A 14,182-nucleotide genomic window follows, 5' to 3' on the forward strand; every position below is an offset into this window, starting at 1 on the left:
TTTTTCAAATCAGCCTATTCAAAAACAATAGGCCTATATAACCATCTCTTTAAGTTTGTCTAAATCCCAAACAGAGTCAGCTCGTAAAGTATCCGCTATGAACATTTTTATAGGTGACAAAAAAACACCAGAGTTTTGGGAGACATTATATTTTGGTAGACTTTATGTGATTTAAAAATGCACAAACCAGAAGCACAATATCTGCAGAGAAAGGGTTGGCCATTTCTCAAAACAAAAATAAAATTTATTTTAAATTTCCATTTTTTGTGGTTTCAGAGGAAAAATCATTTTTAAAGGCATCTCTCCATACAGACCCGTTCTGAAAGAAGAATTAATACAAACGCGTATAAATGCTTTAAAAAACTTTAAACAGAGATGTCTAGGGGTATTTAATAGATCTGGCTTCCCACGGTAAGATTTTTCTAGTTACTAGTCCTGGTCATTTGTCATTATTCAACTAATCGCAGGTTTATATTAACTTTTACATTCATAATTCATTAATGGAGCCTTAATATATTCCGCGCTCAAGCACATTGGCATTAATTTTTTCACCCAACCACAGGCAGAAGGTAGCTGTGAAAAATAATTGTAAAAAAAGGAGGACATTTTAATATTTATTAATAAACAAATTGTGTTCTTGTCAGACTGCAAGATTGAAATTCCCAGTGCTGCATCTCTCCACTATGGCCCGCGAATTTAACGAGAGAAATACCACCTTCACAGAGCTACATAATGCTTTACATTTTGAATTGGTTCGTTTAACAAAGACGTTTCAAGCTTTCTGTAGGTATATTTCTCATGTATGTGAGACGCCACCCATTTTCAGTTATTTCATTCTTAGGGAAAAATCACGTGATCGAGAGGGCGCCTCCCTGTCATAGCAATTAATAATTTTCCCACAAACACTTGGAATATGGATAATATTCACATTTTGCATATGCATTGACAAAGTAAATATTTTTTTGTTACATACAATTATCCAAAACAAAACCAAAACAAGCAGTTTGGTAAGTAGAATCAAATATAGACAAATAAGAATAAGATGCTAGCGTGACAATTCAGCATCATGCAGAGCAAATCTTGCACTGATATTTTACGGAATATTATACAAACCTGCATTTAAATGCGGCTAGCAATTTATTTCATTTATTTATTTATTTATTTTACTTAAATATATGAAAGCAAGTAGAAGACGAATACATTTAAAATCACTGAAGATTGTCAATTATTTGACGCTCTTTTTTACATGCGGTGTGCATTTTGTTGATTAATGACTTGAGTTTAATCATGAGGACGTTTTATTCAATCCGTCCATTCTTTAGAGTTTCAGTGACTTAGCTAAATCATGCAGGTTTTAATTTGATTATTTCGTTTCTGTTTTTAAATTAGGCCTTAATAATGGGGAGCGAAATTATACAGTGCCTCACGTTTTACTAAAATATAGAAAATAATTTATAAAACAACGCAGCTTCTAGCGTCACAATAGGATACCACTTTAATGGCACCGATGCAAAGGTAAAACCACTGTTATCCTTTGAATAATATAACACATAATTTGCATATTATATACATAATACTGCACACTACTTTAAAATGTACCTAGCCCTCCGTCTGTCAAATCTAAAATATGGTGTAGAGAAAATATAAGCCACAGGCTCATAGGCTTGACATTTATCCTGCTTGAATTCGTTCTAGAGAAACGCATCATATCTGTCATAAGGAATCTAAACTTTCATCTGTGAATATTAAATATTTTTCTTTTCATTTTTCCCCGACTGCAGTCAAATATAACACATCTGTGAGGCCAAAGCTTGAAGTTCTATTTGCGGAAAATGTTGCTTTTGATGCGCTTGTTTGAAACTGTGATTCAAAGCGGCCACTCAGCGGTCAAAACTGTGCAACTGCACTTTGCAGACGCCGCGGCGGTAGAAGTAAACATTGGATATATGAGTAGACGAAATAAGGTGAAAAGGGATCTATGATGATAATGTGTTTTTGTATTTGTCAAATGTTGAAAGCTTGTTTAAGAATAGATTTTAACTATTAAAGTTTGATGAATGATTTAGAATATATTCGTCCAATATATGGTGCTCTGTTTGTCGAGGATCAATTACATTTTGTAAGAGTATTCAGATTTAACTGTAACTTATGAATTTTGATTTGTAAACGGTTTTAATAAAAGTATTGTAATAAATCAAAACATCAAAATCTCTCTCCTCTCTCTCTGGGCTTTGTATCTCTCTCTCTCTCGCCTCTCTCTCTCTCTCTCTCTCTCCTCTCGTGCTCGCGCCAGCTCTGTGTGTTGCAGGACGCGCAACTCCTTCCTACAAAGGATATTTATTAATCTATTATTTTTACGTAAACATTCACATGACAGTAAAATGACTGTATCATTTATAATAATTCTTTAAGGGAAATGTAACATTATAGTATGCTTGTGAAGCGGATCGTAACGTTACGTTACCTGTCAGACGGAGTTTTACCGAAGTCAGTTATGAACAGCCATTAACATTAAGGTGATAGGCCGAGGATTGTACACGCGTATGTAGCCGAGGTATTGGATTATGCTATATGAATCCTCGTTTATGTTTGCGATTTAGGACTTTATAACAGAGGACTTATTTCTGGGGACTCTTAACTACAGTCTACGATACGTGTTACTGCTCGCTGTTGAGTAATTTAACACACAACAAGACAGAAAAGAAAAATTTAAACCTATTTAGCACCAAAATGGACGTTAAAAAATGTATTTAAGCACAATTCATGTGCCAATTTGAAAGGATATTATTACCAAAGATTACCTCAGAAAACAGCGATCTGAAGTCGGCTTTAAAACCGTTGGTCATTTAAAAAACCCCACAAGCCACACTGATAATCAAATAAAAAGGTGTAAAATTTAATTCCTATTAAGTAACTAATTCACAGATATTTTTTATGGAATTTTACACAATTGCCTAATGGAAAATTCAGAAATTAACTGAGAAATGTAAAAACCTACCTGCGGGCGGTATATCAGTAGAAGCGGAGACCAGCCTCATTATCTATGCAGAGTTCCAGCTGTGCTTGCTCTTCATGGCTAGAATAGATTCATTCACTATGCAGAGTCTCCATCAGTCCAGCTCTCATGGCTAGAATAGATCATTAACTATGCAGAGTTCCGCAGTTCTTGCTCTCATGGCTAGAATAAACTCATTAACTATGCAGAGTTCCAGCAGTCCCTTCTCTCATTGGCTATAATAAGATCATAAAACTATAGTCCAGAGTCCAGCAATCAAAGCTCTTCAGTGGCTAGAATTAAGAGCATTAACTATGCAGAAGTTCCAGCAGTTCCAGCTCTCATTGGCTAGAATAAGATCATTAAAATACTATGCAGAGTTCCATACAGTCCCTTCGCTCATATGGCTAGAAATAGATCATTAACTAAGGGCGAGTTCCGCAGTTCCCAGCTCTCATTGGCTAGAATACATCATTTAAGAAACCCTAATGCAGGTTCCAGGCAGAGTCCCGTGCTCTCATTGGCTATAAGAATAGATCATTACCGATCCAGGTTCCATCATTCCTTCCTCTATCATTGGCTAGAACGGGGATCATTAACGATGACAGACAGACAGTTCCAGCAGTCCCTTCTCTCATTGGCTAGAATAGATCATTAACTATGCCAGAGTTCCAGCCGGTTCCAGCGCTAATTGGCTAGAGAAATACCTCCTTAAACTATTATGACAAGAGGTTACATCAGTCCCCTTCTATCAACTGGCTTCGAATAGATCATTAACTACTCAGAGGTTCCAGCATCCTCCAGCTCTCATTGGCTAGAATAAGTCATTGCACATACAAGAGTTCCGACAGTGCCTTCTCTCCTTGGCTAGAATACGAGCATTAAATATGCAGAGTTCCAGCAAGTTCCTTCTCTCATTGGCCTAGAATAAATCATTTAACTATTCAGAGTTTCAGCCAGTTCCAGCTCCTCAGTGGCTTAGAATACATCATTTACTATGCAAGAGTTCCGCAGGCCCCCCTTCTCTCCTTGGCTAGAAATAAGAGATCATTAACTATGCATAGTTCCCATCACGTTCACTCGTCTCATTGGCCTAGAATAGCATCATTAACTATTAAGAGGTTCCAGCAGTTCGCCAGCTCTCATGGCTAGAAATAGATCATTGACTATGCAGAGTTCCAGCATTCCCTTCTCTCATACTGCTAGAATAGATCATTAACTTACCAGAGTTCCAGCAGTTTTCCCTTCTCTCCATTGGCTAGATAAAATCATTAACTAGGTTAGTTTTCCAGCAGTCCCCAGCTGCTTCATTGGACTATAAAAAAGAAATCATTACTATGCAGATTTCCAGCTGTTCTTGCTTCTTCACATTGGCCTAGAATAAATCATTAAACTATGTCAGAGGTGCCAGCAGGTTTCCAGCTCTCATTGGCTAGAATAGATCATGAACTAGCAGAGTTCCAGCAGTCCTTCTCTCCATGGTCTAGAATATATCATTAACTATGCAAGAGTTCCAGCAGTTTCCAGCTCGTCATTGGCTTAGAATAAAATCATTTAACTATGCAGATTCCCACAGATCCAGCTCTCATCTTGGCTAGAATAGCATCATTAACCTATTGCAGAGTTCCAGCAGTCCCCAGCTCTCCATTGGCCTAGAATAGATCATTGACTTGCAGCGGGAGTTCCCAGCGTTACCTGCTCTCATTGGCTAGAATAAGATCATTAACTATGCAGAGTTCCAGCAGAATCGATCATTAACTCCCAGCTCTCATTGGCTAGAATAGATCATTAACTATGCAGAGTTCCAGCAGTCCCCTTCTTCCCAGCTCTCATGCAGGTTCTACGTTTTCCAGAATAATAATCATTAACTATTCAGAGTCCAGAGTTCAGCCTCCATTGGCCTAGAATATATAACTATGCAGAATTCATGCATATATGAGCTACATACATAATGTAATACATATATTAGATTATTAATTACTTTTTTTTTTTTTTTCCTTTCAGAAATCATTTAATAAATAATATTACATCACTGTCCAATACCAGCAATAACAATTAATAAATGAAACAAAATCAGTCAATGATCTGTTTATTCACATGGTTTTATTTTTTGTCAGATATATGAAATGTTATTTAATAATAGCCTACAAGGTACCTGCCAAACTCAATCCGAGCAGCTGAGTCCTTAACCATCTTCAAGAATCTGCTAAAAACACACTTCTCCATCTTTATCTTTATTTTGACCCTCTGAACTATAGCACTCGCTTTATTCTAATTATATTCTTTCAAAAATGTTATCTCAAAATAAATAAATAAATAAATAACACTAGCTGCTCTATTCTTTTGTGTGTTCTACCTGTTTTTCCTTTTTATATAATATAATAATAATAATAATAAAACCTGCTTACATGTACCTGCTACGTTAAGACTAACTGAGACTTGTTATAGCACTTGTATATCCTTGCTCTTTTTGTTAGTTTTGACTGCCTTTCGTTGTTCTCATTTTGTAAGGTTGCTTGATTATAATAAAAGCTTTTGTTTAAATGACTAAATGCATATAAAAAAGTTTTTGTTTAATTTTTTTTTTATGCGATTAAATGGCTACTAGGGCTGTAAAACAATTTAAAGCTATTAATCGCATCCAAACTAAAGTTTTTGTTTACATAATATTAATATAAATATACACATTTATTTATATTATATATAAATATATTTCATATAAAAACATAACATTTTTGCTTAAATATGTACATGCATGTGTGTGTCTTTACATAATAAATATACACACGACACACAGAGTATATATATATTTTTGTTATGGCCAATTTGTTTTCATTTTCCTGTCGATCGTCACACTGTCCCACAGTAAAAACCCTGCAGGGGGCCCATGTTTGCTGGGTACTTCCTTTACATTCACAGTACTTTCATGAAATTCTCTTTAAACAGATAAAGCTGAACTTTGCTTTATTGGCTTTATATATTTTCGGGAGAAACTGAAAGGAATAAGACTAATACACTGGCATAAAGATTCAGTTTCAGTGTAACAAACTAAAGTAGTTAAAGCCTCTCTGCAGCCACAAATTTAATTTTGCTTGAAATATTCATAATATTCTTTCCAGTCCTGTGAATTTGGAGATCAAGATCACTTTTGCGTCTTTTGTCAGCTCTGCAGTTCATTCAAATCATTTCACGAACAGGACTTTTATTTTTGCTCTGGCGGTGTGACGTCATAAGGCTGCGCGCGCTCCCGCGTCTGTGATTCGGCTGAAAAAAGGTGTATGTGATTTGATTTTAATCATCTAATTTTTGTTTAAATCGATTACCACTACCTCCGGAGAATTGTGTATAAAACTTAGAAATGAATTGTTACCGACTGTGTTACTGTAATGCGTTATTAAGTGTATTAATTGAAGGGTATTTTGTTCTTGTAAAGCGCACGAGAGGGAGTACAGAAACGGTGCGTCTCATCTCTCTCTGAATCTGAATCAGGTTCATTCATCGAGTACTGATGGAGAAACGTAGCTTTTAGAAGATCCGAGTCAATTGGAATCAAATGATTCACAAAATGATTCAGTGATTCGAATCAGTGCACGCTCAAAACAACAAATAATGAAAACTTGAATAAACCAACTGATTTTTTTTATTGACATTGTAATCTATTAAATATATACAAATCAGTAAACACCAAATATAATCTTATTATAAATATGAATATTGTCAGAAAGCCTATTTCAGGAACTAAAGTTCAATAGTAAGGTTTACTACAAATAGTTTATTTTGTGTCCCTTCATGTGCTAAGTTTTTTTTTTTCTCATCAGGTGATTTCAGTCCAGTAACTCTGACTCTGACTGACTCCCTTACTAGTGTGCTGACTACTGAACTAGGGAGCAGATTGAGACGAGAGAGATTTAGTTTGAGTTTATTTTCTTTCTGTTCATTGTTCTCATCTTAAACAGGACAGTGTTCAAAACACACGAAAAAACTCCTGCTGAAGATACTGAGACACAACTGTTATTGTAAAGATGGAGATTATTAAAAGGAGGGAGAGTGAAGACATGAGATAGAAGAAACATTCAGAGTCAAACATGAAGATACTGGAGGAACAAACAGGGTTAGTTTTCATTCTCAAAGCTGAGCTCAGTTTGATTTGATCTTTATTAAAATTACCAGCTCTGTAGAAACCAGGAAAAATAATACAGAAGTAGCCCAAACAAAACAGTCATGAGTGTAAAATTAAACCCAGTATGTACTGCTCTATTAAAAACAATCAAAAACCTTTTATTTCTATCATTTATTTATGCAACAGTCTGCACATATTTCTTGATTTTATTGATTGCTCATTTTTAAGAACTGATACTGATTCTTAAATCCCAGTCTACGCTTTTCAGCACTCTTTATACTGCCGTGACAGATCACTGTTGCCGCAAGCAACTCAGCAGTGAAGGATCATCTCTTCTGCTTTACTACTGATTACAGCACAGAATAAAACATGAATGAACATCAAGGACTGGATGCTGAAAGAAACCAGTAGGCTGTAACTTACAGAAATCCATTGCATGTATAATGTAATCAGTCAATCAGTGTTTGTGCTGTAGAAAAACATCAATAAAACAGCTCAAGAAACAATATACCACATCATATTACCATTTACCTCATTAAAGTCATTCAGTAACCATAAACTCTATAGCCCCAAGAAAATAACTCTAGAAGGAAGAAATAGACGCACTATTACTATTCATTTTATATATTTACCATTCTTCAGTATTTAACACGTTGTGATAAATATGTGAATGTTTATATTTCAAAAATATGGATTAGACTAGAAAAAGAATTATGTAATTATTAGGATTATTATAACATGAATTAAACTTGGGTGATCTCTGTACGTAATCAGACGCATCAAGGGAGACCCAATTTGCATCTTTGCCTTAACAGGCACACACTGTATGATTTATAATAGTCCTTCAAAGGGGTCATATGATGTGATTTAAATTTTTCCTTTCTCTTTGGAGTGTTACAAGCTCTTGGTGAATAAATCAGATCTGTGAAGCTGCAAAGACTAAAGTCTCAAATCCAAAGAGATATTCTTTATAAAAGTTGAGACTCATCCATACCCCCCTTATACGGCTCGTTCTAACACATCTCTACATCACTATGTGGGAAGATATGCATAACGCGCCCAAATGTGCACGCAAAGAAACACCTTGTACCTTTTATTCTCTCTGTTGCTGCAGCTGCCCTGTTGTGGAGTCACTGTGTGTTATCAATTGACGTGAAATATTCAGATGTGTGGAGAGCATTTATGGAGGATGTGGATTCTGAACCAGTAGCCTGCAATGCGTCTGTGGCACAACGGCTGTAGAGTAGCTTGTTTGTTTTCTCAGATCACAAATGCAGACATGGTTTTATGTTTACGCGCAGTACAATACGCAATGCATAACAAGGACAGTATAAGTTATTAAGTTACTCCTATGTACATTGACTGAACTGCTAAAAGAGAACCGATGATGGGATGGTTACGAGCAGAGCAGCTGGACTGAATCTCGTGCTGCTGGCCTGGGAAGACTGCATAGTATGTTACGGGTCGTAACAGAGGAGAAAGGAGAAGAAACAATAATGTACAGGTATGTGGAAAATAATGTGTTTTTTTTTTAACCTTAAACCACATAAACCCATTCATTACCCCAATACACAAAATATGTTTCATTTTAAACAGCATCATATGACCACTTTTAAGGCTAAATATACCAAAACATAAATCACCTGTATTGCATCTTTTTTTAAACAGACTGTTTCAGATAAAATCAATAATACAAGCATCTGGGGTCATATCAAAGAAGATTTTTCATTAGCCTAGCCTGTATTTTCTTACAATATGGCCAACATTTTTTCCACAGTACAAAAACAATGAAGGAATGTACTTATCTTTTTTCAACACTTGAAACAGTAGCATTGATCAAACATCTTCTTAACATGCATTGGTGTAGAGATAGTGCATATAATAAATTTTTAAGTTGAGCTCATGGATCCCAAAAGAAGATATTTAGACTACATATTATCACGCCGTCCACAGCCCAGTCATTCTCTTCAATGGTTTGAGACCAGTGTCTTCTCTCAAACACCCTTCAGTCCCGCAGAGCAGCAGGTGCAATTACTAGACAAGATGTCATATGCCCTTGATACTGATGCCCTTTAAACAGACTGGATTCAGTAAAAGGTCTTCGATTTCTGTTTCTCAACTCTTCTTGTCTATCTTTGGAAGTTTGCTGCTGACGCAGGTTTGTTTCACTTCTTTTTCTGTGGTCATGAGGTTGCCAATAAGTGGACGGTCCTTTAGATCTTGAGTCTCAGACCGTTAGTCATGTGTTTGAGCATTTTTAATTAGAGATTCTTTAACTATAACCCTCTGGAGTCCTAATGGTATTTGGGGCCTGGAGAAGTTTTTGTCATGCCCTGACATTGTGCTTTTTTCAGTTTTCTTATCACTATCTAAATGGCTAAAGTCTAATTCACCGGAATCAGCACAAACTAGGCTATAATAATATGTGAGCAGCATGTATGTTACATGATTGTGTTTTTGACGGAAAAAAAATGTTATGCGTGGTTAGTGAAAAACTAAAAATGTAAATCACTTGAATAAGGCAATACAACACATACAGAAAATTGGTCCCAGGAATTTGGAGAACTGGAGCTTGTCCCGCCTAGAATTTTTTTTTTCTAAATGATGTGAAATCATCTTGTTTACTCACCTTACAGAAAACAATATATTGATTTAAATTTTCTAAGACACTTTTTGTTGGTAAAAGTCAGATGCGATATGCGGTAGGCGTCAAACTATCATGCATTCACACCTGAGGAGACAAAGGCCTGCATAATGAGCTGCATCATGAGCCATTCAGTCAGCTGTTGTCACTGAGAGGGATAGTTACAAGAAAATGTGAGGACAACAAATAAATGTATATAATTTTATTTTTGTAGTTTATTTAGTTAATATATTTAATTATCCCAGCAACCTAATTTAATATTCACTGTGAGTGCAGTGAAACTTTTATTAGGAAAAATCAAGCTGACTTTTCAACTGATTTTTTGCATCATTACCACCAGTCTCACAGTCCTTCAGAAATCCTTTTAACAATCTTATTTTCTACAAAAAAAACATGTATTGGTTATTATTATCATCATTATTATTATTATTTATTTATTATTATTATTATTATTATTATTATTAATAATGTTGAAAAGAGCTGAGAATATTTTTTTTAGGTTTTTTAGGGGGGATAAATTGAAAGAACAGCAATGATTGTTACATTTGTTACAGTTACGTTATTGTTTACATTTACATATTATTTACATCAAGCTTTTGAATGGTACTAGTAGTGTATATTGTTATTGAAACTAATAATATTTTCACTTGATTTACATTTAGTCAGGAATTAATAGTTTGGAAAAAGTCTTTGGAAAAAAACAAAGTCTAACTAGTAAAATGTTTACACGTTATGTGAAAACTAGTACAAGTATATAAATAATAATAACTAGTATTACTCATGTTATGATCTCTTGCTGAAGAGCGGAAAAGTGCTTCATTCTTCGTTTTTCTGAGGAAATCCAAATCTCAAATCCTGCAAACCACATGACATCTTTTGGGGTGAATTATGTCTTATTCCTCTCATCGCGAAGCAAACAGTAAAATAATAAAACCTGAAGAAACAGTCTCTCGCTGCGTTGTCTTCTGTTGTGTGGGCATATTCAAAAGCCGCGCGCGTCCATGGAAACATTTGAATCTCATAAAAGCGCGGCTTGGCGCAGACAATCCAGCCCCAGGGGGCGTGGTCGCACTAGAATATAATGAAGGGAGACATGAAAACGGACATTGCGTTGTTTTCATATGGATTACTTTATCACAGAATATTATAATGAAGGCGGCAGCAACGTGTGTTTAGTTTAAAAGTAGACATGTCAGGCTTTTCTATAGATATCTCTCTCAATGTCTCTTCGTTGAGTATAACCGGGGAGTTACAGTTCATTTTAATGACGCCATTTGTATCTGAAGATCAGCGCAGACAAAGGTCCTGCAGACAGCACTCATTGTTTGTTATCTTATTTTATAAGTGCACAAAGTTTTGTTGTTATTATGTCTGTATACAAAAAAAAGTAGACCCTTTACAGATTCGATTGATGTATTTCACTTCCTGTACGATCAAAACTGAAAGTGTAATTTAAGTTCTATTCGGGGTTATCAGGAGAAAATACCCCAAACGCGTAGAACGCGTTAATCGACTCCAGAGGGTTAAATCAAAGAGGGTAGCATTTATTTAAGCAATCAAGGAGCAGAGCTACAGTTTAGGTGGCCATCTTCTCCAGTGTCCACGAGAGCGCCCCGGCAATATGTATTTGTTTTATATATTTATAGCAGGGATGCCACAAATTCAGTTTCCTGTAGGGCCACAAGCCCTGCATAGTTGTTAGCTCCAACTCTATTGATACACACATAATCAAGGTCGTCATTACTTGAAACTCTAAAGCTAGTGTGTGTTGGAGCTAAACTCTGTGGGACTGTGACCCTGTACAAGCTGAAGGCCACCGTCCACACGGAGACGGAGCTTACCCCAATCCGATTCTTTTTTTTCTCTCGTCTCAAGAAATATCCCGGTGCGTCCACGACGAAACCGCTAAAATGATGTAGTATACATGCCAGACCAGTATGTGGCCCTGTAATTCTGCCACAGAGATACACTAAAAACGGAGAAGAAGACTTTTGGACTATGCTCATAAACCATTGCGCGTGGTACACAAACGAACATGGAACAATACATTTATTAATCTGTGTTAATGTTAGTTTAATAAAAAGACAATCGTTCAGTGTTTGTTCATGTTTTTGTTGCTGTTACGTGACGTAGAGGTGTCTGACTGGGGGAGACGTGGGCTGATGACGTCATCGTTTCAGAAAAAAATATACGGATTAGCCGTCCAGACGAAAACGTTAAGGCGGCGTTTTCAGATTATCCACTTTGGGACCCGGTTTCAAAAAATAGCGGTTTCACCTTACGAAAAACGGGGCGGATCCGTGTGGACGAAACGCCTATCCTATAAAAAATTTGTGCGTATTCACAGAAACGCGTCTCCGTGTGGACGGGGCCTGAGTTTGACACCCTGTTTTAGACATGAAAGGCAGATTGGAGCCATTATTGATTTATGTTCTACTGTTGCATTTAATTGGGTGTTAACTTGTATTTGTCTCTTTTCACCCTAGACCTGAAAGAGGAGTGTGAAGAACTGAATGAAATGCAAGATAAAGATCAGTACAAAAACACCATGAATTCATAACTGGACAAAAATCATTTAGGTGCTTACAGAAAGCAAAGACTTACTCACAAAAAAGAGCTCAGAAGGATATATTTAGAAGTCATTTCATCTTGTGAACAGTGTGGAATGATTTTCAACCATCAGGAAAACTGAGAGTCCACATGAGGATTCACACTGGAGAGAAGCTTACAGCTGCCAACCTGTGGAAAGAGTTTCAGTGAACATGGAAACCTTAAAGTCCACATGAGGATTCACACAGGAGAGAGGCTTTTCACCTGCTCTCAATGTGGAAAGAGTTTTACTCATAAAAGCACTTTGAAAGCCCACATGACTATTCACACTGGAGAGAAGCCTTACACCTGCAAACTGTGTGGGAATAATTTTGCTGGAAAAGGAAGCTTTAACATGCACATGAGGACTCACACTGGAGAGAAGCCTTACACATGCCCTCAGTGTGGAAAGAGTTTCACTCAACAAGGAAACTTTAACCGGCACAAGAGAGTTCACACTGGAGAGAAGCCGTTCACATGTAAACTGTGTGGAAACAGTTTCACACGACAAACAAAAGTTTAATGGGCACATGAGAATTCACACCAGAGAGAAGCATTAAACCTGAAGAACTTCTACAAAACTAAACCTTAACTATCACATTAACAGTCACACTAGTGACATGATCAGTGGAAAGAGTTTCAGGCATAAAGCAACCTTTAATAATCACATGAGCAGGGGCGGTGGACAACTTGGGAGGGTGTTGCAAGCCGAGCAATCAGCTGGGCAGAGTTCTGGAAACTGCCACAAGCCCGGCTCAGTTTCCTCATTAGGGCAACATACGACACCCTACCGAGCCCAAAAAACCTCCACCAATGGCTTGGAACAGAGCAATCCTGTGACCTCTGCGGGACCATCAATGCCTCACTCCAGCATGTTCTGTCCCGGCTGTAAAACTGCACTAACACAGGGTCGGCTCAGATGGCGGCATGACCAAGTGCTTAGGAAGCTGGCAGAGGTGCTGGAGAAAAGTCGTCAGGAGGCAAATAATCAGAGTCCATTAGAGAGTTGATGGAGGATCCACTTCCTCAGGGAGGGGGAACCCGCAATGCATACCAGCAAGAGACCACCTGCCAAGTTATTAACACCAGGGGCAGGGTGGAAGATGGAAGTAGACCTGGGTATGCAGCACCACATTAAGACCAGACGTGGTGCTCTGGTCTGCAGCTGTGAAGTCAGTGATAGTGATCGAGCTGACAGTGCCATGGGAGGAAGGACTGGAAGGTGCTTACGAGAGAAAGAAGGCGAAGTATGCAGACTTGGTTGTGGAGTGCAGAGAAAGTGGATGGAGAGAGGCTGTACCAGGTCGAGGTGGGAGCCAGAGGCTTTATGGGCAGATCAATATCATGCCTGCTCAAGGACCTGGGATTACGGGGAACCACACTGAGCAGATCCACCAAAGAGCTCTCTGAGGAAGCAGAGAAAGCAAGCCATTGGCTCTGGCTGAAACGACGTGATAAGGCTTGGGGAGTAACATTTAATTAATGTTTTGCTGCAGGGAGTTTCAGGGAGACGAAGTCCCTGTTCACTGCCCCGCCACCAGGACATGTTCTGGGTTAAGGGGCGAAACGTCAATGAGCGGTGGTCCCCAGCTGAAGACCCTGCAGCAAAACCACATGGTATGCGGTCAGGTTTAGGCCTGCCTCAGGGGAAAAGGACGCCCCTGCCATGCATAGTCCACCATAGGCACCGTAGGAGGTGCGACAGGCCTCAAGGTCCAGCAGGAAAGACCACCTCACTGTAATGAATGGTTAGCAATTGGCATTTTCTTATCCTAATTTAAGACACATGGTCTAAAATGCATAGCAAAGCACTCAGGTGTTTCAGAGAATAATC

The 14,182-nt window shown here is 37.6% G+C and overlaps 1 protein-coding gene across 1 annotated transcript in view; it reads left to right on the forward strand.

Annotated features, from left to right (window-relative positions):
• LOC109054611 (trafficking protein particle complex subunit 12-like) overlaps window positions 1–13,758 on the forward strand; it is a 44,877-nt gene extending 31,119 nt beyond the window's left edge. The window contains exon 9 of the mRNA XM_042755350.1: window positions 13,514–13,758. Within this exon, the coding sequence (XP_042611284.1) occupies window positions 13,514–13,758 (245 nt within the window). The remainder of the gene's footprint in view (window positions 1–13,513) is intronic.
• Window positions 13,759–14,182: the final 424 nt, after the last annotated feature.

The sequence above is a fragment of the Cyprinus carpio genome, unplaced genomic scaffold (assembly GCF_018340385.1).
Source record: "Cyprinus carpio isolate SPL01 unplaced genomic scaffold, ASM1834038v1 S000006675, whole genome shotgun sequence".
NCBI classification, from domain to species: domain Eukaryota; kingdom Metazoa; phylum Chordata; class Actinopteri; order Cypriniformes; family Cyprinidae; genus Cyprinus; species Cyprinus carpio.